We start from the raw sequence: 21,300 nt of genomic DNA on the forward strand, positions 1-21,300 counted from the left end.
TCAGGGGGAAGTAAAACGGGGACAGATGGGGCTGATTGTTGCTCTGTACGCAAATTAAAGAGCGAGACATCTGCAGAGAGATGGACGAGCGAGGCACACACACACACACACACACACACACACACACACAGTGTTCAAGCACGATATTAACAAGTGTGTGTGTGACATATTTTAACAGACATCCAGCCAAGTCAGCATTACAAAGCATCGTGTGTGTGTGTGTGTGTGTTTGATGAAATGTGAATGAAGTCAAAAAGTTGAAGTAGAACAAAAAAACAAGAACAATTCAGAGCTTCAGTAGAGGTCAAAGTTCAATGTATAGAAGAGCACAATGCAGGATTTAATGTCAGCCCCCCCCCAAAAAAATACACACACATGGAGAGACCTCATGTGAGAAAGCAAGGTCACCACTAAACTTGTGTTGGTGTGTGTGTGTGTGACCTGATGATTCCGTCTTTGTTCGCATCAAAAAAATTAAAAGAAAAAAAAAATAATTATTTGATCCCCAAGCATTCATTCATTCATTCATTTTCTACCGCTTATCCTCACAAGGGTCACGGGTATGCTGGAGCCTATCCCAGCCATCTTCAGGCGAGAGGCGGGGTACACCCTGGACTGGTGGCCAGCACATAGGGCACATATAGACAAACAACCATTCACACTCACATTCATACCTATGGACAATTTGGAGTCGCTAATTAACCTAGCATGTTTTTGGAATGTGGGAGGAAACCGGAGTACCCGGAGAAAACCCACACATGCACGGGGAGAACATGCAAACTCCACACAGAAATGGCCAAGGGTGGGATTGAACTCAGGTCTCCTCGCTGTGAGGCCCATGTGCTAACCACTAGACCGCCGTGCAGCCTACAAGTGTTTTTTTTACTTTAGTTTATTTCAAACATTAAAAAACTTCATCATGACTTAAGAGATTAAGTCATTAAATTCTTAAGCATAAGCATTTTTAAAACTTAAGCATAAGCATTTTTCATATTCCAAAAATTCTCATATTTCCCAACTTTTTTTTATACGCATTTAACATGCAGTTTCTTTTTGCATGAAAAAAGCCTACCTAATAATTGTGCAGGCCTTGTTATAGAATTACATGAATACACATTTTATTTCACATGTGACCTTCGCAGGTACACACAGAGATGCCCGAGAGTGGAATCAAACTCGGGTCTCCTAGCCGTGCTAACCACTCGCACACCGTGCAGCCCATCTCCAAGCATAACATGGATTAATAGCATCCTTGTATATATAAGTATAATAAATTTCCCCTGAAAAAAGACTGCCCCCATGCCTATGTGAGTGTATAAAGTGTATAATTATGTACATGTAACAAACCCTTTTATAGCTAAAATATAAATAAAAAATGTATAACTCATGCAGAGTTAGCAACGTTAACAATTAAACATGGTCAAATAGTTATCGTCTTGTGCTGGAAGACACGGCCATAGCCATGAGAGCGGACATTGTGTCGTTGTTGTTGTTGATGATGCCTATAGGAACGAAGTTTATTTAATGTAAGTATTACATGTTGTGGGCGGCACGGTGGACGAGTGGTTAGCGCGCAGACCTCACAGCTAGGAGACCAGGGTTCAATTCCACCCTCGGGCATCTCTGTGTGGAGTTTGCATGTTCTCCCCGTGCATGCGTGGGTTTTCGGTTTCCTCACTCATTCCAAAAACATGCTAGGTTAATTAGCGACTCCAATTGTCCATAGGTATGAATGTGAGTGTGAATGGTTGTTTGTCTATATGTGCCCTGTGATTGGCTGGTGACCAGCCTCCTGCCCGAAGACAGCTGGGATAGGCTCCAGCAGTGGTAGAAAATGAATGAATGAATGAATGACATGTTGTCACCAATGTAACGTATATGAAATGATAACGCTGGATGTTATAATGCACAGAAAAGGGAAATAATTATGTGTTTATGTTGACTTGTATCATTTACAGTAGCAGCTGCTTACCTGATCAGGTGAAATCTTGCATGGAGATCCAGAGTACTTCACTGTCATCTTGTATTTTTGACATTTAGTTCCTTCTCTCGCTCTTTCTCGCTGATGGCCTTTTTTGACACGTCTTTGATCTTGTGCGCGTGAGACCGTTTGTGTGACAGGTGTCATTCATCAGTTGAGATTAGGAGTAGTTTCTTAAAGGGACAGGACTCATTTGTGGGTCTGGAGGAATTATAATGCTTAATGTTATTTTTGTCACACTTTGTAAACCAAATAATATAAATCAAATACTTCTAATATACATATAATATAGAGACAAAGAGATAAGAGATATATTGCTGTCTGTGTGTGTGTGTGTGTGTGTGTGTGTGTGTGTGTGTGTGTGTTGCCCGAGGGCATTTTGCCACTTAGCGACAGATTTTAACGGATCAGTTTTCTGTTGGAGAAGGGGGGCAAATAGTGGTTTGGTGCTGGGTCGGTCGCCGAGGTCACAAAAGGACCTTACACAAGCACATTTAAGTGCTCTAGTAAGAGGACCATGCTGTCACTGCTAGACTGCCTCCAACCTGCAATGACAGCAACTGGATCAGGTCCGCTGGGACGGACTGGGACCACCTAGACAGCGACCCCGTGGACACGTCTATTCATGTTTGCGTTGTTCTGCCGCCCCCTGCTGGTCACTCGCTGTATTTCAGCCTGTCGAGCTCCTTCAGGTTCTTTTAGGATACATTTTTATCAATTTAGTGCGCGTGCAAAACGTTTGAGACGGTTACCATGACAACCATTGTGTACATTCAGCATACATTCAAGCACCTTGTCTAGTTTTTATTCCACTAGAGTCCAAATGAAGTCCAGACGAAGGGTTTTCACATGGACAGGAAGTGCTGCACTGCCACCCGCAGGCAGCTTTTAGTCATTACACGCATGTAATTGAAATGTATATTCTTAAAAATTTAAACAAGAGAGCCAAGATGATGATGACGTCACCTATTGCAGCCACCACATGGGGGCCTAAAAGTAATACTGTATCAATCAAACCACTCCCAGCCCCTCCTCTTCCTCGTCTTCATCAGCCTTCTTGCTGAAAGCAGTGGATAGCTGCTGCAGGAGAAGCTCCTGCGACGGCTGCAGAGACCTCCTGCAGCCCGCGTCTTCGTGGCCCGTGACAGCGTTCGACTGCGACGTCTCCACGGCGTCTCTCGCCGAGTTACCGACGGGATCGGGCCGGAGCTTCGGAGGCTCCCGGATCTCCTGCGTCTCGGCCGCGCCGCTGGTCAGAAAGCTGGTCTCCAGGGATTTGAGCACCTGCAGACCGAAGTCGCCCACCTCCTCGTAGAGCGGCTCCGGAGACTCGGAACGCTCCTCCACCGAGTCTTGTTGCACTTTCATGGGCTGCGGGACAGAAGACGAGTCAGACCAGGTCCCGGCCTCAAAGACAAGAACCAAAGACTCACAAAGAACATGGAGAGAGTCCTGCGGTCGTGAAGCTTCCTCTGTGGATCGAAAACCACACACACTCAAAAGTGATCCACACATTCAAACCATGCGAACGAGTCGTAACACGAACCAGCGTCTGATTGGCCGTCAGCATGCTGTTGTTGCTCTCGTCTCCTCGAATCGGAACCAGAGGCATGGTGCCGAACTTTTGCTTGGCGATGTCGGAAGACGAGTGACGCCTGAGCACGGGCGGCCCGGGGTCATCATTCTGGAACAGAGCGGCGGGGTTCGGATGAGGAGTCAGAGCGGCCTCCTGTTGTCATGGCAACCAGATGATGGGGGAAAAAAAAACTGACCTGAGCTTTGAGGAAGCTGCTGATCCAGTCCCACAGGTCAGCCTCACTTGTGCAGCACAAGAACCTTCACACACACACACACACACACACACACACACACACGGTGTCGGCATATTCATCCGCTATTAAAAAGTCAACCCGTGTTTGTGTACTTACAGCTGATGTTTGTGTGACATGACTGTAAAGCCCCACCTGCAACAACAATCATGTGACATCAGGGTCATGTGACCTGATGAGAGGACATTTTCAGCGCACGTTAGCCTAGTCTAGCGCAAAAGGCTCGTGCTGTGTCTCCATTGGTAGACTTCCATGCTTCCATGCTAAGTACGGCAAAATGTAGTGCACTGTCGGTTCCCCGGAGGTTCACTGCACTCAAAATGGCTGCCAAAGTGCGCCGTGATAGACAATTACAACCCTCAACAGTCGCCATCTTGGAGAGACTAACTGGAGTGGTTGCAATTCACCAATAAAAGAAAAAAAAAGTTGTGTCATTTTCAGTAAGTGCATAACAACAGTAATGGATTTGAGACAGCACTAACTGTCAATATCTGCGCACTCAGGAACTAAGTACTCTTATTGAAGTGCACTGAAGGGAGTATTCCATATGAGATACAGCACGGTACTCTTTATCGAGTGCGGCGAACGTAGCGATACGGGTACGGCTCACCTTGTCGGAGCTTTGAGCTTCCTGCGGACGCCCATGTAGACCTTCATGGACTTGAGAGGCCACTCCTTCTCTGCTTTGAAGCTCTGAGGACCACAAAGAAGAAGAACATGTTCCACGGCGGTCCTCTGTTGTTTCGTGAGAGACACGAGTACGGTACCTTCTTGTCTTTGAGCAGCAGCAGTTTGTTCTTCTTGATCTGGAAGCTTCTCTCCTGGAACTTGTTGCCCTGCAGGAGCTTTGGAGGCTCCTCGCGACACTTGAGCACGCCCACCTTCATCAGGTCGCTCTTGTAGGCTGCACGACACGCAAGAACGTCATTTGTGTCTGTGTGTGTGTTGTTGTCATGTGACCTACAGGTGAGGATGTTGATGCCGTCGCCTTTAGGGACCCTCTTCACCATCAGGTAGGCGGAGCTTGGGTCGGCCATCTTGCACCACTGCAGCGCCTGCTCCAGAACTTTCTCTTTGGGATGCAACGGCCGCTCTGTGGACACAATAACAATACACACATGTACTACAAGTGTACTACAAGAGTATTTGTGTGTGGAAGTGGTCCACGCACCCAGCTGGCCATCCTCTATGACCTCAAAGGTCATCCACACGTCTTTGTCTCCAGCTGGGACGTTCCTCATGTAGAGCACTTGGTTGGTCAGCTCCTCGGCGCACATGGTGGGGGACACCTGGAGGTGCCAAAAGGTCGTTAGGGTTCAGGGTAAGGGTTCAGGTAAATGGGAAGGTGTGTGTGTACTTTGAGGGTGATGCAGCTGTCAGGTATCTTCATCTCCAGGTAGACTTCAATGATCAGGTCCCCCGCCTGAGACAACTAAAGACAGACAGGACATCAGATGTTGGGCTCCTCTCACTGTCATGGCATGGACGTACCTGAGTGTCCTTCCAGGAGGTGATGAGGCTGATCTCCAGCTCGATCTGAGTCTGGTGTTCCTCGTCAATCTGACAAGAACAAATGTCCCATCATGTGATTCAAAAGAGTGAACGGGAAGTCCGCAACAGGTTCTACTCACATCAAAGACGTACAAGTAGTTGTCAATCAGATCCTCCACAATCTTCACTTCGTGTTCCCCTTTCCCATCAGTCTGGAAGAGGCTGGGAGCGAAGAGCAGGGACAGGTTCTTGGTGCACATCTGGTTCAGGTCAGCGCATTTCTGGACCCTGAGAGGAGAAGTCGTTTGATCCAAGATGCCAACGGGAGGCCATGTTGGATCCATTCACGACTCACCTGTACAGGTGACTGACGAGCGCGGCCAGAGTCATCCTGTTGACTCGTGGGAGAGTTCGAATGATCTCCTTGTAGCGGTCCAATCGTGCGCCTTTGGAAGGGATTTCTGAGGCGTAAACAGGAAATAGGAAATGTAACTTCCCATGTGGGCCGGCCCTTGTCATAACTTGTTCATCACATTAAATCAGTTCCGGACTGTGAAGTAGGATTCCTTATTTCATTCATTCATTTTCGGCCGCTTTTCCTCACAAGGGTGCTGGAGCCTATCCCAGCTGTCTTCGGGCTAGAGGCGGGGTACACCCTGGACTGGTCCGCCAGCCAATCACAGGGCACATATAGACAAACCCATGCATGCATGAGGAGAACATGCAAACTCTACACAGAGATGGCCGAGGGTGGAATTGAACCCTGGTCTCCTAGCTGTGAGGTCTGTGTGCTAACCACTCGACCGCCATGCAGCCCGATTCCTTATTTCTATATTATTTATATTTATATTTTCATAGTTTGAACCTAGAAAACCACTTTATGACCGTCTAACTCTTAAAATTAGAGCCCTCTCGACATAGAATAACACCCCTAGAGTCACCTTCACACACAATATATGGCCCTTAATAAGAGAAAATGAGACACTCATTCATTTTCTACCGCTTATCCTCATGAGGGTCGCGGGGGTGCTGGAGCCTATCCCAGCTGTCTTCGGGCGAGAGGCGGGGTACACCCTGGACTGGTCCGCCAGCCAATCACAGGGCACATATAGACAAACCCACGCATGCACGAGGAGAACATGCAAACTCCACACAGAGATGGCCGAGGGTGGAATTGAACCCTGGTCTCCTAGCTGTGAGGTCTGTGTGCTAACCACTCGACCGCCATGCAGCCCGATTCCTTATTTATATATTATTTATATATATTTTTTCATAGTTTGAACCTAGAAAACCACTTTATGACCATCTAACTCTTGACATTAGAGCCCTCTAGACATGAAATAACACCCCTAGAGTCACCTTCACATGCAATATATGGCCCTTAATAAGAGAAAATGAGACATTCATTCATTCATTTTCTACCGCTTATCCTCACGAGGGTCGGGGGTGCTGGAGCCTATCCCAGCTGTCTTCAGGCGAGAGGCGGGGTACACCAATCACAGGGCCAGCCAATCACAGGGCACATCTAAACAAACCCATGCATGCATGGGGAGAACATGCAAACTCCACACAGAGATCGCAGAGGGTGGAATTGAACCCTGGTCTCCTAGCTGTGAGGTCTGTGTGCTAACCACTCAACCGCCATGCAGCCCGATTCCTTATTTACATATCATTTATATTTTCATAGTTTGAACCTAGGAAACCACTTTATGACCATCTAACTCTTAACATTAGAGCCCTCTAGACATGAAATAACACCCCTATAGTCACCATCATACTCAATATATGGCCCTTAATAAAAGAAAATGAGACATATTAGAGCATAATAATAGAGACTCAATGGGAGAGCTCCATGTTGTTGGTTCCTTTGTTATTTCCTGTTTCTGTAGAGTACTCCCTGCAATGACAATTGTCTCATTAATGTAACATTACTGACACCTAGTGACCAGTGTAGAATACTACATATCATATCATAACGTGTCTTTGAATGAAGCTTCTGAATGCCTTAATTTAACCATTTGTATGCTTGAAAATGCTCAATTTAGATTTCAAATATATAAAATGTGCTTAAATTTGCATATTATTGACTAATAATAACGTTGTTAGCACAAACATGATACATCATGAAGGAGACCTCACTCCACTGATGGCCTTGTGGACAGGAAATAGACTCACTGGCAGCTTCCTGCCACAGCGGGTGGAGGTCGGCCATGAAGACGGGGTCGTCGATCTCCCTGAAGAACCGCTTCAGGACATCGGTCACATCCTCGATGAAGTGGTCCCCGATGCGCAGCTTGACGTTCCGGGCATCTTTCCGAAAGTCCTCCATGAGGAGTTTGATTCTGGACTTGGCTCCGTTCTTGCGATAAATCCCCTCGTGACCGAGCCCTGCAGGCGACGACACCGACATCTTGAAGCGATCTGAATTCGTGTCCGAGCGGTGGTCCGACGGCCGCTTTGCTCACCGTACTGCGTGATGAAGGCGATGCAGCTGTCCACGATGATCGGAATGTCGTTCCTGCTCAGCTGCTGCTCGCGTAGTGAGTTACCTTTCCCGCCGGCGGCCCGCTCGACGTCCGAGTACCACGATGTGAAGTCCGTGCGACCGACGCCCTGCAGGTGGAAGGTCCTAACACAATAGCGACATTAGACGACTCAGAAAAAGAACTGATGCCGAGGTCCACTCACCTCCCTTTCTCAACCAACACCAGAATGTCTTTCTTGTCGTGGTTCTGGTTTTCCGAGGTGACACCTTCAACACAAACACGGTCAAAAACAGAACCCTGGATTTGGTCTAGAGAAGACCAGAAACTACTAACTCAGCTCCTGCAGGCGCTTCAGGTTGATAATATCTTCGGCGGCGCCGTCGTTTTGCGGACAGATGAAGAGGTTGGACTTCTGCAGGACAAAGTACGCCTCCTTCCACTGCTGAGGGTCCAACATGGCTCGGTACCGCAGTCGCCCGATGCGCTCAAACTCCCGAGTCAGCAGGCAGTGACAGCTGAGGGGCGTGGCGGCCTAGCATGCACACGACCATTAAAACCCCAGTAATGAGTCAGACTTCCTGTTGGGACAATCATTTGGAATCCAACCTTCCCAATGGCACTGGTCCAGGTGTGCAGAACCTCGGGCGTCTCCACACCGAACTGATAAAGTTTGTCCGATGTCAAATACAGCTCAAAGGTGTAACGGAACCTGAGTGGGGAAAACAAAGTCTAAAACCCTGGTTTCACTTGGACCCAACCTTGGGTGGACCAACATGTCACCTGTCCACAAAGCCGTTGTTGTTGTTCCCCGAGTCTGGTCGACTGACTCCCAAACACACCACGTCCTTGAGGACGATCTCCATGCACGGTTCCGTTGATCTTTCCGACTGGTAGAAGAGCAGCGACTGATCCACTGAACACCAGAACTTCTGGAAGTCTGTCACAGTTCAGACAAGAATGTGATACAAAAAGTAGACTGGAGAGCGTTTTATCAAAAACCAGGATCAGAACCTTCTCGAGATCGGCGGGACAGAGTCCCTCTGCTGGTGCAGTTGGATCTGAACAGGAAGCCCGAGTAAACAACCGTCTTCATGATCTCATCGTAGACGCCAGGATCTGAAGGAAGTCATGAGATTGTGTGTTAGGATCACAAGCTTAATCAGAGTCACGGTGTTGGTTCTGACCCGGGGCGGTGCAGTTCACTAGCAGGTCTCTGCTGGTCTGGGAGGTGCCTGACAGGTAACTGGTTCTTGCCTCGGAAAAGATGTGAGTGACCGTTTTGAGGAGCGTATGTTCCGAGACAGCAGAACATAAAACCTGAAGGTGGACACACAAACAATTGGTGGCTTGCGGTGGAAATGAAGGAAGTGGACTGTTCAGTGCACTTCCTGTCTGCTTCCTGAGGTTCTGATCCGCACCTTGAGTAGCTGTTCTTGGCTGCTAAAAGCCGGATGGGCCAGTCGGTACCGGCCGTCTCGGTACTTGTGTCCGATGAACTCTCGTCTCTGACTCGGGGACGCGTCGCAGTCCAGCTCGTCAGACTGGGGCAAGTGGGCCGCCCAGAACTCGTTAGCGCGGTCGTTACCCAGCATAATGAAGAGCTGAAAAGACAAGAAAAACAATCCTTCATGTGTTTCAGGTTCTGAGACGGTTCAGGTCTTACCTGCACGATTTCATTGCTCCACACGCTGGTGTCCAGTTTTAGACTCTGAACCTTGGAAACCATGGTCCCCAGACCTCTGTGCTGACCTGACACACACAGACGTACTTTAGATCAAGTCATGAGTGTGTGGTCCCGCAGCTGTTAGCACTTCCTGTCAGCATGTAGCTCACGCCATGTTGGCTCACAATGATGCTATCTGGTCTCACTGTACCGGCACAGTTCTTGCAGATGACCACGCACAAGTTGATGGAGGCCCAGTCCGGGTTGATGGCCCTGCAGTCGGCACACATGCGGTTGGAGCGGTTGGACCAGATCTTCTCAGCCACCTCGTAGTCCGACAGTGTCTCGGTGATGGCGTCCTGCAGCGCCTCCATCCAGTCCCGTTTCTCCCGGTCCGAGTCGGCAGTGAAGCTAGGGAAGTGGAACCATAAGCCGGACAATCCAAACAGAGGAGATGATGATGATACCTGAAGGTTCTGTAAGGCGTAATGAGCTCGAAACTCTTGTGTTTCCCATCTCGGATCGTGGCACCGCGAGCCTCGATCACCGTGATCCCGATTCCATTGCGAAAACACTGCAACCATCGAAAAGATGTCAAGATTCTGCGTGTTCCAGAAGCTGAGCAGGAGAACGCTGATGACGCCACCTGTTCGCTCTTGTGGAGCCAAATCTGCTCCGTGTTGATGGCGACGTAAACCTTGGACTTGGTTCCTTTCAGCTCCAGTGAGCCATGTTTCTGACAGTGAGATCCTGGACCGAACCAGCGCCCCCCCAATACCAGCTGGTCCCTGACGTGATCCTGCAGCGTTGACACCCAACGCCGCCTGAGCACTGACACACACACACACACGCACAGTGGTGAAGTGTTTTACATTGAATATTACACTTTGTCAATGTATGTGTTTACCTTCATTATCTGCCTTAAAAACAAAAATACGCTGACTCGTCACTACTTCAAATTTGTTGTCTTTAGAGGGGCGGGCCATCTGGATCGCAGCCAACGGGATGACTCCTTTAGGGTACACGTCCTGGAAGACAACATCAACGACAACAGTTGAGCATCAACTTTCCAACCCAACTCTCAAACTTAACGCCATCGCACCTTCTCGTTCCCAAAGTACATCAGATTCTTCCCGTCGAATTTCACATAACGCTTCTGGAAAACATAATTCCTACAAAATAAAAGCACATACATCAGTCACATGACCAAGCCTGATCTATATTATACAGTAGAGTTCCCCCAAGACCCCGCCTAGAATGGAGAACAATTAACAAAAAGACTAAATTTTGAATGATCTAAACGGGGCGGCACGGCGGTCTAGTGGTTAGTGCGCAGACCTCACAGCTAGGAGACCAGGGTTCAATTCCACCCTCGGGCATCTCTGTGTGGAGTTTGCATGCGTGGGTTTTCTCCGGGTACTCCGGTTTCCTCCCACACAGGTTAATTAATAATTAATTGGCGACTCCAAATTGTGAGTGTGAATGGTTGTTTGTCTATATGTGCCCTGTGATTGGCTGGCGACCAGTCCAGGGTGTACCCTGGTGTCGCCCGAAGACAGCTGGGATAGGCTCCAGCACCCCCCGCGACCCTCGTGAGGAAAAAGCGGTAGAAAATGAATGAATAATCTAAACCTTATAATATGTTTTTAAGCATATGTTAAATTGACTTTTGGATATTAAAGAAGACAACAAACACAGTAAAAAAAAAAAATCTTGTCAAAGCTTCTTCCGGCTGGAAAATGTTGTGTGAATTGACTTATGAAACAGCACCCCCTGCTGGATTCATAGGTACAGCATCGTTTTTAGCCTGCAGATAGTGTCAGCAACCACTCGATGTTACCACAAAAAAAGTAATTATTTACAATTTAAAGAAAAGAAAACCGTGAATAGGCGTGGATCTACAATATAAACAAATAACCTTGTTTATATGGTGGACAGCATCATCACAAGGAAGAAAGTTGTGGAAAGTGGAAAAAAGACCAAGACCCACCCATTCAAAGGGCGGGAAGAGGAGGAAGAGGACAAGAGGAACGAGATGAGACAACTCTTCATGAGGGAGGAGACGCAGGGAGAAGCAGAAAGGAGACGACGTAGGAGAAGCCACTGTGCTGACCTTTGACCCCTGAGGTAAAAACACACAGTTCAGCGTTGGGTGGGTGGGTGATCAGGTGAGATATCCTTAAGGTCACTTCAATCAAACACACCCTGTTTGTTCCTGCCTGCTCTGACCAGCTGCTTAAATCAAACACACCTTGTGGTTTTGTTGGCCTGACCAGTTTCTTAAATCAAACTCACTCAACCAGATATTTAAATGAATTAATATGGTTTTCTGCTACCTGCACGGACCAGGTATATCAATCAAACGCACCCGTGGCTGTCGCCTACCTGATCCGACCAGGTACTTAAATCAAACACACTCGACTAGATAATAAAGTCAAACATACCTCATGGCTTTCTCCTACCTTATTTGACCAGGTAATTAAATCAAACGCACCCTGAGGTTTTCTTCTACGTGGTCCAAGCAGATACATAAATGAAACGCACACCGCTGGTCCAACCAGGTATTTAAATCAAATGCAACCGATCTACACGTTCCGCATGTGGTGTTACTGACCTAGCTAAGCCAGTCCCACCTTCCAACTGTGCTTTTACCAGATTCCGCTAAGCATCTGAACTGTCAACAGGATGTCCAATTCGACTCTGAAGGCATCATGGAGTGAGGTTTACAAACGTACCTTTACACAACCACGACGCCATCCATTACATGTAAATGTACCTTTCCTTGACCAGGTACATCAATCAAACGCACCCTGTATTTTTCTTCTACATGGTCTAACCAGTGGCGGCACAGCGGTCGAGTGGTTAGCGCGCAGACCTCACAGCTAGGAGACCAGGGTTCAATTCCACCCTCGGCCATCTCTGTGTGGAGTTTGCATGTAGTCCCCTGTGCATGCGTGGGTTTTCTCCAGGTACTCCGGTTTCCTCCCACATTCCAAAAACATGCTAGGTTAATTGGCGACTCCAAATTGTCCATAGGTATGAATGTGAGTGTGAATGGTTGTTTGTCTATATGTGCCCTGTGATTGGCTGGCCACCAGTCCAGGGTGTACCCCGCCTCTTGCCCGAAGACAGCTGGGATAGGCTCCAGCACCCCCCGCGACCCTCGTGAGGAAAAAGCGGTAGAAAATGAATGAATGAATGGTCTAACCAGGTACTTAAATCAAACGCACCCTTGCGGAGACAGTTTGTCCAACCAGCCGCTGATGATGGGCGTGGCTCTCTCGCTAAGGGAGGTGTAGCTGGCGTAGGGAGAGATGGTCAAGTCCTCATCAAAGTCGAGTGCCAGGCTGGTCAGAGGGGGCGGAGTTTCGCCGACAGTGCTGTAACCCTGAGAGTGAAGCGCTTCAGGCAAAGACACCTTGAGATACCTGCACAATGGCAAATGGCAGCTGATTGACACTTGGCACAGTGGATACAGGGAGGGCGAAGGTACAAAACCTTACCCTTGATCCTCAGACTGCATTCGCTCCCCTCTCCTCGTTTCGTCGTCCCGTGTTCGTTCTCTCTGAACGGCGTAATAAAACAGTATGGAGGAGCGCTTGAGGCGAATTGTCAAACAAGCAGCGTTCTCACCTCGCTAGTGATCAGACCGATTCCTCTTTGGAAGACGGTTTCACAGTACGGACTGATGACGTCGGGGTCTTCTGCTGACACAAAAAAACAGCTGCAGTGTTGGCGCTACACAAAGACGGGTCACACGGGTCACACGGGTCACACTCACCTCTGATGGATTCCGATGAGTTGTTGCTTGAATCGCCACCACTGCCATCGGAATTGAATCAGCATTAATAACAATAAACCAGCAAGATGGACTGCAAAGCGATGAGCGGACTACCTGTTCCTCTCAAGCGTCCTATCGGGTGTGGGCCTCGGCGGAGTGGGAGGAGCTAACGGCTGACTACAGTAACCTCTTCCGCTACCAGGGGCGGCAGACAAAGGCAAAGTGCCCCAGTAGATCTCATTGGATACCATCTCCATCCCGCCAAAAGGCGATCCGGATGATCGGGATGATCCCGACATCCTGCCGCTGTCGGGACGGCTAGGAGACAAAGGTGGCAAAGAAGCAGGTCGGACAGGTGAGGGAGACGAAGAGGATGACGGGGACGATGACTGGCACGCGGTGGGCAGGACCCCACGTTTAATCCTGGGGGGAACGGGAGGCAATGACCCACCCACCTCTGAAAAAGGCAACCTGTGAATGTGCCCCGCCTCGTCCCGCCGCATGTTAGCAGCTGAGGGCGTGTCCGCAGAGTTCAAGTCCTCAAACACAGAAAAACAGATGGACTCCTGGGAAAGTCTCCTTTGTGCGGGCGAGACCGGGTCTGGTACTGGACAGAAGTGGATTGGCGCGGTGCGGCGGCGGTTAAAGACAGTTCTAGGTTTGGGGACCGGCTTCACCGCAGTCCTGCCACCGTCTGAGGTCGCAATCATGGCGGCCAGATCCGGAGCCGAACTGTTCCTCAATGCGTCCAAGCCGATGGGACCTGTCGACGACGGCGGCGGCAATGAGGGGACATTTGAGGACGGCAGTTCCATCACAGACTGACAGCGCGCCCACCGGAGATCAGCGGCGTTTCTCTGATTGGTCCCTTGAGCTTCCCGCTTCTGGATGTACGACACCAGCCGCAGGATTCTCTTCCGATGTCCGGTGGCCGTTATTCCCAGGCTGACCAAGGCGTCATGATCCAAGTAAGTGAGGTCTTCAGCCAATAGGAGACCAGCTCTCCGGAAGGAGTCTAGGTACCTGCGGAGGTGCAGAGTCAGTCCCGGAAAACGTCCGCTTCATTTACTCTCACCTTTCCAAATGGATGCCAGCCAGGAGCGTTTCAATCGCCGTGTTAGCATCCAGCGACGCCATGACGACCATCGTCAGCTCGGGTCAGAGCGCCATCTCCCGCCGCCATCACTGATGCCCGCGATGACGACGATTGTCTTTCATCTTGAATGGTCTGCCTATGGCATCAAAGCGGTTTGATGGCTAGTGTGTTAGCATATTAGCGCCTTTTAAGTCAGTTTTTAGAATGACAGCGTAAACGTCTTAAAACAGGAAGTAACACACAACATAAAGGCGATCAAGTCCGACAGCGTGAATGTATTGTAATTGTGTCTGATCCTTTATTGATCACATAAGACCCCTTAGAGACGTAGCGGGGCAGCTAACACAAGCTAAGTATTGTGAGTCTGCGGCAGGCTGACCCCCCACCTCCTCGGGACGGGGGTGGGGTCACCGCCATGGTGACAAAAAGTGCGCTGTTAGGAAACCACCAATGACCCAGCAGAGAACATCAATGGCTAACTTTGTCTCACGAGCAGCTGATGAAGACGGACCAATCACAGAGCGAGAATCTGCCACATGACTCAGGAGGAAGTAAACACACACACACACTTCCTGAAGTTAAACGGGTGGAGCGTGTTTCCTGAAAAAGTCTGGAATGTGTCAACTTTGACCTCTGTGTACCGCCACCTGATTGGTCGGCTGAAAGAGGACAATATGTCTGAATGTTGGACAAAATGTCTTTGATTGTCCACACGACACAAAAGCTTCATGTGTTCCAAATTCTCAAACAGCGAGAACTTTCCTGTTGCTATAGTAACACTTGTGTACAGCTACTGCTAGTTTGCCTGTTCTCAGCTGCCGTTGGTCACCTTGCTCAAAGCCCGCCCACTTAACGCCTGTCACTCAGATGAACTCTTGAGAGCAAGGCGCCGAGGGCGGCGAGAGAGCCAGCAACCACACAAGAAGAATTGTTCCCCTTCTGGAACCACATGACGTCACCCACGACGTGTGCGAGTCCATCTCATGCTAACGAGGAACTTCAGCAAGTCACATGATCACACTGCTGTGTAAAAATGTCTCCGCCACCAATGTGGGCCAGAGAACAATCACAAAGAAAGATGTCCGCCATTGTTGTCTGTGGAGAGTTCCCAGGTGTTGTAGCACCTGTAGTGAGCACAAGATGTGCTGACTGGAAAAACGTCTTCAACAGGAAGTGCCGAGTGGATGGCGATGACATCACGGCAGGGAGTTTCTGAAGAGGAAGACGCGTTGGTCTAACATCCTGTTACTGTTTGTATGTGTGTATGTGTGTGTGTGTGTGTGTGTGAGACAATGGCACACGCTGCCTGCAAGGAATTGTTGGACATCCGAAAAGACAACAAGACAGGAAGCAGACATGTTCTTTTCCTTCGCCAAATGATGGATGCCTTCTACAAAAACGAACTTTTTGCCTTACCGACACACACACACACCCACATACTTTTCACTTTGTGTTTTTATTACTTTCCTTATTTTGCTGCCAAAAACATCATTGAGTGATGCTGTTCCCATGGCAACTAAGACTGGAGACGTCAGTTAACCAACAACCAGTACAACCAATCACTGTAATTGGTACAACTAACCAGTACAACTGGAACAACCAACAGGTTTAACCAGTGCAATCATGCAGTACATATATTTATCATCACCAGTACAACAAACTAGTTCAACTAGTTTAACTAACTACTTTAACTATCAACTGTACCACTAACTACAATAACCAGTACCATTGCAACTAGTACACCTAACCAGCACAACTAAGCAGTACAACCAGTCCAACCAAACAAGTACACCAGGTCAACCAATACAGTAATTAACTAATACAGCCAGTACAACTAATTAGTACAACCAACCAATTCAACCAGTACAACTAAGTAGTACTGGTACAGTACAACTAATTAGCACAACCAATACAACTAATTAGTACAACCAACCAGTACAACTAAGTAGTACTGGTACAGTACAACTAATTAGCACAACCAATACAACTAATTAGTACAACCAACCAATTCAACCAGTACAACTAAGTAGTACTGGTACAGTACAACTAATTAGTACAACCAACCAATTCAACCAGTACAACTAAGTAGTACTGGTACAGTACAACTAAGTAGTACTGGTACAGTACAACTAATTAGCACAACCAATACAACTAATTAGTACAACCAGTACAACTAATTAGCACAACCAATACAACTAATTAGTACAACCAACCAGTACAACTAAGTAGTACTGGTACAGTACAACTAATTAGCACAACCAATACAACTAATTAGTACAACCAACCAATTCAACCAGTACAACCAAGTAGTACTGGTACAGTACAACTAATTAGGACAACCAATACAACTAATTAGTACAACCAACCAATACAACTAAGTAGTACTGGTACAGTACAACTAATTAGCACAACCAATACAACTAATTAGTACAACCAACCAATTCAACCAGTACAACTAAGTAGTACTGGTACAGTACAACTAATTGGCACAACCAATACAACTAATTAGCACAACCAACCAATTCAAGTAGTACAGCCAGTACAACTAATACAACCAACCAGTACAACTAACTCATAGAAACACCACAACCACCCAGTACAACCAGTGCAACTAATACAAAACAACCAGTACAAGTAATCATTGTAACCAATACAACTAACTAGTACCACCAGTACAACTAATGCAAACAACCAGTAAAACCACCACCACCAACCAGTCAAACCAGTACAAGCAATCCAACCAACAGGTGCAATCAGTCTCACGCCGGTCCAACTGGTCGCTGCAACCAGTATAACTAACTAGTCAGACCAGTCAGACACTTTAAATCCTAAAACCTGTTCCACCACTCGCTCAGTCCTGTCACCACACCAGTAAAACCAGTGAAAACCACTTCAGCTTTATGTTTCCGGTTCTGACGCTGATCCAGAACGCGACATTTTGTGACAGAACTAAACCGCGAACCTAAACAACTTGACTCGGTCACTTACGTCAGTCCAGTCCTCCTCTTTGATCCACATCCGGTCAGCAATAAGTCCAGCTCCAAGAACCAAATCCAGACCCAGTATTTAATCCAGAACCAGTAAGGTTCGCTGCGTCCGACAGAAAGTTCTGAAGGTTCTGGAAGGAAAGACTCAGCTCAGCTGCGGAGACGTAAAAACAGAACAATAACAACTTCTGATATTTCCGGCGTTTTCAATTTCAAAATAAAAGTTTTTCCAACTGTTGAGATACATAAAATATTTATCAGGAACGTTGAATTCAGTATTAATTCAGTAATTCATACAATAAAATACAACTTTGTCACCTTAAATATGTATTTCAATGATCATGTGATGTATCCTCATGTTCATGTTGTTTTAATTACTGCATGTGGACATGAGTGTGTAGTCCCATCATCATTCTACTTCTGGTTTCTATTTTGTGAGGAGCAGCGCAGGAAGAAGTTGTGCTTGGCGGTCTGCTGGTGATGTGATGCGGATAGGAAGTGAACATTGAGGAGCTGGTGGAGTTTCCTCCTGGCTGCCGAGCGACAGGAAACAGGAAGTGTCTGAAACAATATGGAGCTGCACAAAAAAACAAAGCGAGGAAGTCACACTTGACCGGACGCCTCCCGAGCTCCCGTTTGCCGCCTTGGAGTCACGTGCACGAGCGTGTGCACGTACGCGAGTGTCACATTCAAACAGGTGAAGACGGGGCGGCCGTCTGCCTCAACCCGTGATGTGAGCAAGTCGGCATGACGGCTGTCAATCAACATGGAAATACACATGTGGTCACGTCACGTGTTGTTGACCTTTAACTTGAAGGACGTACATCCATAAAAGGTCATTATGCAAACATTAAAAAAACTTTATTTTTCAGTAACGCCATGAAAGATACATTGAACACAAACAATGAAAAATGATGACATATGATGATGGTGTGATGTCATCAGCAGGGGCCGTCCTTCACAATCACAATGTCCAAGTTCTTCTCCCTGCACACACACACACACACACACACACACACTCAACTTAAGTTACCACGGTAACATTGTTTTACGGCCTTCTGAGGGTTACAAACTCACAGTTTGTGAACACACAGAGAGCATTCGTTTGGATACGTGGCGCCATCGCTGCCGCACACCGGCGAATAGTTGAGGGGGCACGCTCGGGTCACACTGGTCCCGCTGCAGGATGGCTGCAAACAAACACACAAAGTGATGGGAATCACCATGGAGAAGATAGAATTCTTCACACAAAAGTCAATCCCTGGAATACTTCTGTCAGTACATTTACTCATTAAGTGTACTTACTTCCGGTGCCGTCCCAAATCCATTATGCCGTACTTCTCAGTGTGAATGTACTTATCCACTTACAAGACTTAAGTGTAAATAAGCACAATGGTTCACCATTAGAGAATCCGACTCCCACTTCCACTTCAATATGTATCCTATGTCCACTGCGTACTTAGTGCCTTATGGTGCCGATTCTCAAAGTACAGTGCTGTCCCACATTGATTATTATTGTTGTGCACTCACCCACCTCTACTGTCACCATCAGGGCTATGTACTTATAGGGGAGGGACTATAGCTCCAGTGGTTGTAATTCACCAACAATGTGATGGATTTGGGACAGCACTACACTGACAAAGTTGCCGCACTCCGGAACTAAGTATATACAGTGTAAAAAGTATACTTACTGAAGTGTACAACTGGAAGTATTCCATTTAAGACACAGTGGCAGCGCACTTCTCAGTGTGAACACACTTATGCACTCAAAATGCTCACTGATTAAGTAAGTACAGAAGTGTTCCGATTCAGACTTCAGCTGTGGATGTGTTCCAAATCATACACTTCCACACTTGTACACTCCAGTATGTGTACTATTGACACTGCATACTCAGTTCCTGAGTGTGTGGACTTTTTACTACTGTTTAATACTACTGTTGTTGTGCACTTACTGTAAATGAGGATTACATAATTTACAGCCTTCTCTCTTTTTTTAATTGTGAATTGCAACCACTTGAGATGATGCTACATGTAAATAGGGAAGTGCACGATTTGGAACACAGTCTATGTCTCAGATGGAATACTTCTATTAGTACAGTGTACTTAGTTCCTAAGTTTGCAAAATTGGCCGTCCCAAAGCCATCACTGTTGCTGTGCAACTGCCAGAAATGACCAATTATCTCCTTTTTATGGCAAATTGCAACCACTTTAGATGGCACTACATGTAAACATGGAAGTGCACGATTTGGAACACAGTCTATGTCTCAGATGGAATACTTTCATTAGTACAGTGTACTTAGTTCCTAAGTGTGCAAAATTGGGCGTCCCAAAGCCATCACTGTTGCCGTGCAACTGCCAGAAATGACCAATTATCTCCCTTTTATGGCAAATTGCAACCACTTGCGATGGCACTACATGTAAATATGGAAGTGCACGGTTTGGAGCACAGTCTATGTCTCAGATGGAATACTTTCATTAGTACAGTGTACTTAGTTCCTAAGTTTGCAAAATTGGACGTCCCAAAGCCATCACTGTTGCTGTGCAACTGCCAGAAATGACCAATTCTCTCCTTTTTATGGTAAATTGCAACCACTTGTGTTATTCTCACCTTTTTCTCAACATCACAAGAGTGGTGACTATCCAGGGGAGTAAGTGCATGTGAAAGTACACAAGTGCATGAATTGAGACACAGCTTATAGAAGAAAATTTGCAAATTTTGTAACGTCTGATCTTGATGACCCACCTCAAGTGGAGAAATGGTTTAAAAAGAAGAAAAATAGATTTCTTACCCTCCTGGAAATGCTGGATTTGTCCTCAGCATCTGAAAACACAGAAGAAACATCTTTAGAGGTGATTCTCTTCTCTGATTGGCTACTTCACGTTCATATAGGAAAACGTACGTGCGCAGAGGACGATGGTCACGCAGACGATGAGCAGCCGTGCACGCCTCATGCTGACCGGATTCATGCACATTGTGCCTGGATGCGTGCGTGACCGTGACATATAGGCTCCCGACACGTGCACGTGGCCCTGCGCGCGCCCCCCATGTTGTGACGGACGCCTTTGTGTGCGTTTAATCGCCGGATCAACACTGTTTGCAGATCTCGCTGACACGAGCGCAAAAACACAACAACAACCTCGTGAGACAAAACACGACACGCGCCGTCACCGTCTGCTTTCTTCTTCATTGTCATCAAGTTTGTGTTTGTTTGATGCTTTCATCCATTCATAACCAAAACGTGTGGGACAGACACGTTGAAGGAGACTGTTTTGGTCAACATTCATCTTTTCATTGATCTTTTACTTCCTGGATAACACGTGAGACCACGTGACGACAAGATGCCACCTGTGTACCAAGCTCGGCTAACTGTGTTTTTGCTAAAACTATACCTCTGTTATAAAAAATAGCTCGCTGGTGGCTATTGTGTGATAATTGGCATAACAATGAAATTTCGGATTCGTTTTTTTTCTGCCGGTAATGATAATGGCGTCACAGAATATCGCCTTCGTGTTGTAAATAAACGTCAGAGAAAGTGATATGTTTCACTTCCGGCAACAACTGATGCGTTCAAGGGCATCCGAACAGTGGCGAATCTTGGTTCTCCACGAAACATACAATCAATGCAACAAAACGACCTAAACATGCAAAAGATTCAAGTACTGGTTATGTGAAGGTGGAGTATGTTGTCATTTAGTAATTTTAATATATTATCACACCATTAGAAAGAGTCAACATTCTGCGTTTTTGCACATTTTCAACAAATATTGCAGTATTGTCTTGTTTTTGCAGCATTTACAGCATTTTGCTATTGGTTGTTATCTGTAAGGCCAGTCTCAAGAGCATCGCTTCTTTTGACACGTCTCTGAAGATGCAACATGGCCGCATATCATTCATCCAATCTGACACCGCCCCCACCAGTTGCAAAAATACCCCCACCAAGCACACCACCACCACTCAGACTGCCATAGTCCTAAGACCACTTCCA

The 21,300-nt window shown here is 47.1% G+C and overlaps 2 protein-coding genes across 3 annotated transcripts; both read right to left on the reverse strand.

The window, feature by feature from the left end:
* Nucleotides 1-2,730: 2,730 nt before the first annotated feature.
* arap3 (ArfGAP with RhoGAP domain, ankyrin repeat and PH domain 3) lies at nt 2,731-17,449 on the reverse strand. 2 transcript variants are annotated; one of them, XM_058064390.2, is made up of 35 exons: nt 17,316-17,449; nt 14,307-14,463; nt 13,346-14,254; nt 13,232-13,272; nt 13,084-13,154; nt 12,954-13,015; nt 12,681-12,878; nt 10,553-10,622; nt 10,358-10,478; nt 10,097-10,281; nt 9,918-10,024; nt 9,662-9,861; nt 9,451-9,536; nt 9,206-9,388; nt 8,972-9,104; nt 8,799-8,903; nt 8,568-8,724; nt 8,394-8,496; nt 8,121-8,319; nt 7,990-8,053; nt 7,767-7,930; nt 7,477-7,689; nt 5,657-5,762; nt 5,442-5,589; nt 5,302-5,370; nt 5,168-5,242; nt 4,982-5,099; nt 4,775-4,903; nt 4,578-4,714; nt 4,421-4,503; nt 3,910-3,945; nt 3,754-3,817; nt 3,528-3,665; nt 3,415-3,453; nt 2,734-3,352 (listed from the first exon to the last, which is right to left on the reverse strand). In XM_058064390.2, exons 2-35 carry the CDS (start codon nt 14,375-14,377, stop codon nt 2,993-2,995), a joined length of 4,944 nt encoding a protein of 1,647 aa, XP_057920373.2. In that variant the 5' UTR covers nt 14,378-14,463; nt 17,316-17,449; the 3' UTR covers nt 2,734-2,992. The 2 variants fall into 2 exon arrangements, with proteins under 2 accessions (XP_078644599.1, XP_057920373.2); XM_078788473.1 differs by having other exon boundaries at nt 2,731-3,352; nt 4,578-4,903.
* A 710-nt stretch (nt 17,450-18,159) lies between these two features.
* LOC131111883 (putative pancreatic secretory proteinase inhibitor) lies at nt 18,160-21,220 on the reverse strand. Its single transcript, XM_058064135.2, has 4 exons — nt 20,215-21,220; nt 20,104-20,135; nt 18,392-18,504; nt 18,160-18,301 (listed from the first exon to the last, which is right to left on the reverse strand). Exons 1-4 carry the CDS (start codon nt 20,315-20,317, stop codon nt 18,256-18,258), a joined length of 294 nt encoding a protein of 97 aa, XP_057920118.2. The 5' UTR covers nt 20,318-21,220; the 3' UTR covers nt 18,160-18,255.
* Between the last annotated feature and the right edge of the window lie 80 nt (nt 21,221-21,300).

Source organism: Doryrhamphus excisus, linkage group LG23, assembly GCF_037039965.1.
Source record: "Doryrhamphus excisus strain RoL-2023G ecotype Guam linkage group LG23, RoL_Dexc_Guam_v1.1, whole genome shotgun sequence".
In the NCBI taxonomy this organism is placed as follows: domain Eukaryota; kingdom Metazoa; phylum Chordata; class Actinopteri; order Syngnathiformes; family Syngnathidae; genus Doryrhamphus; species Doryrhamphus excisus.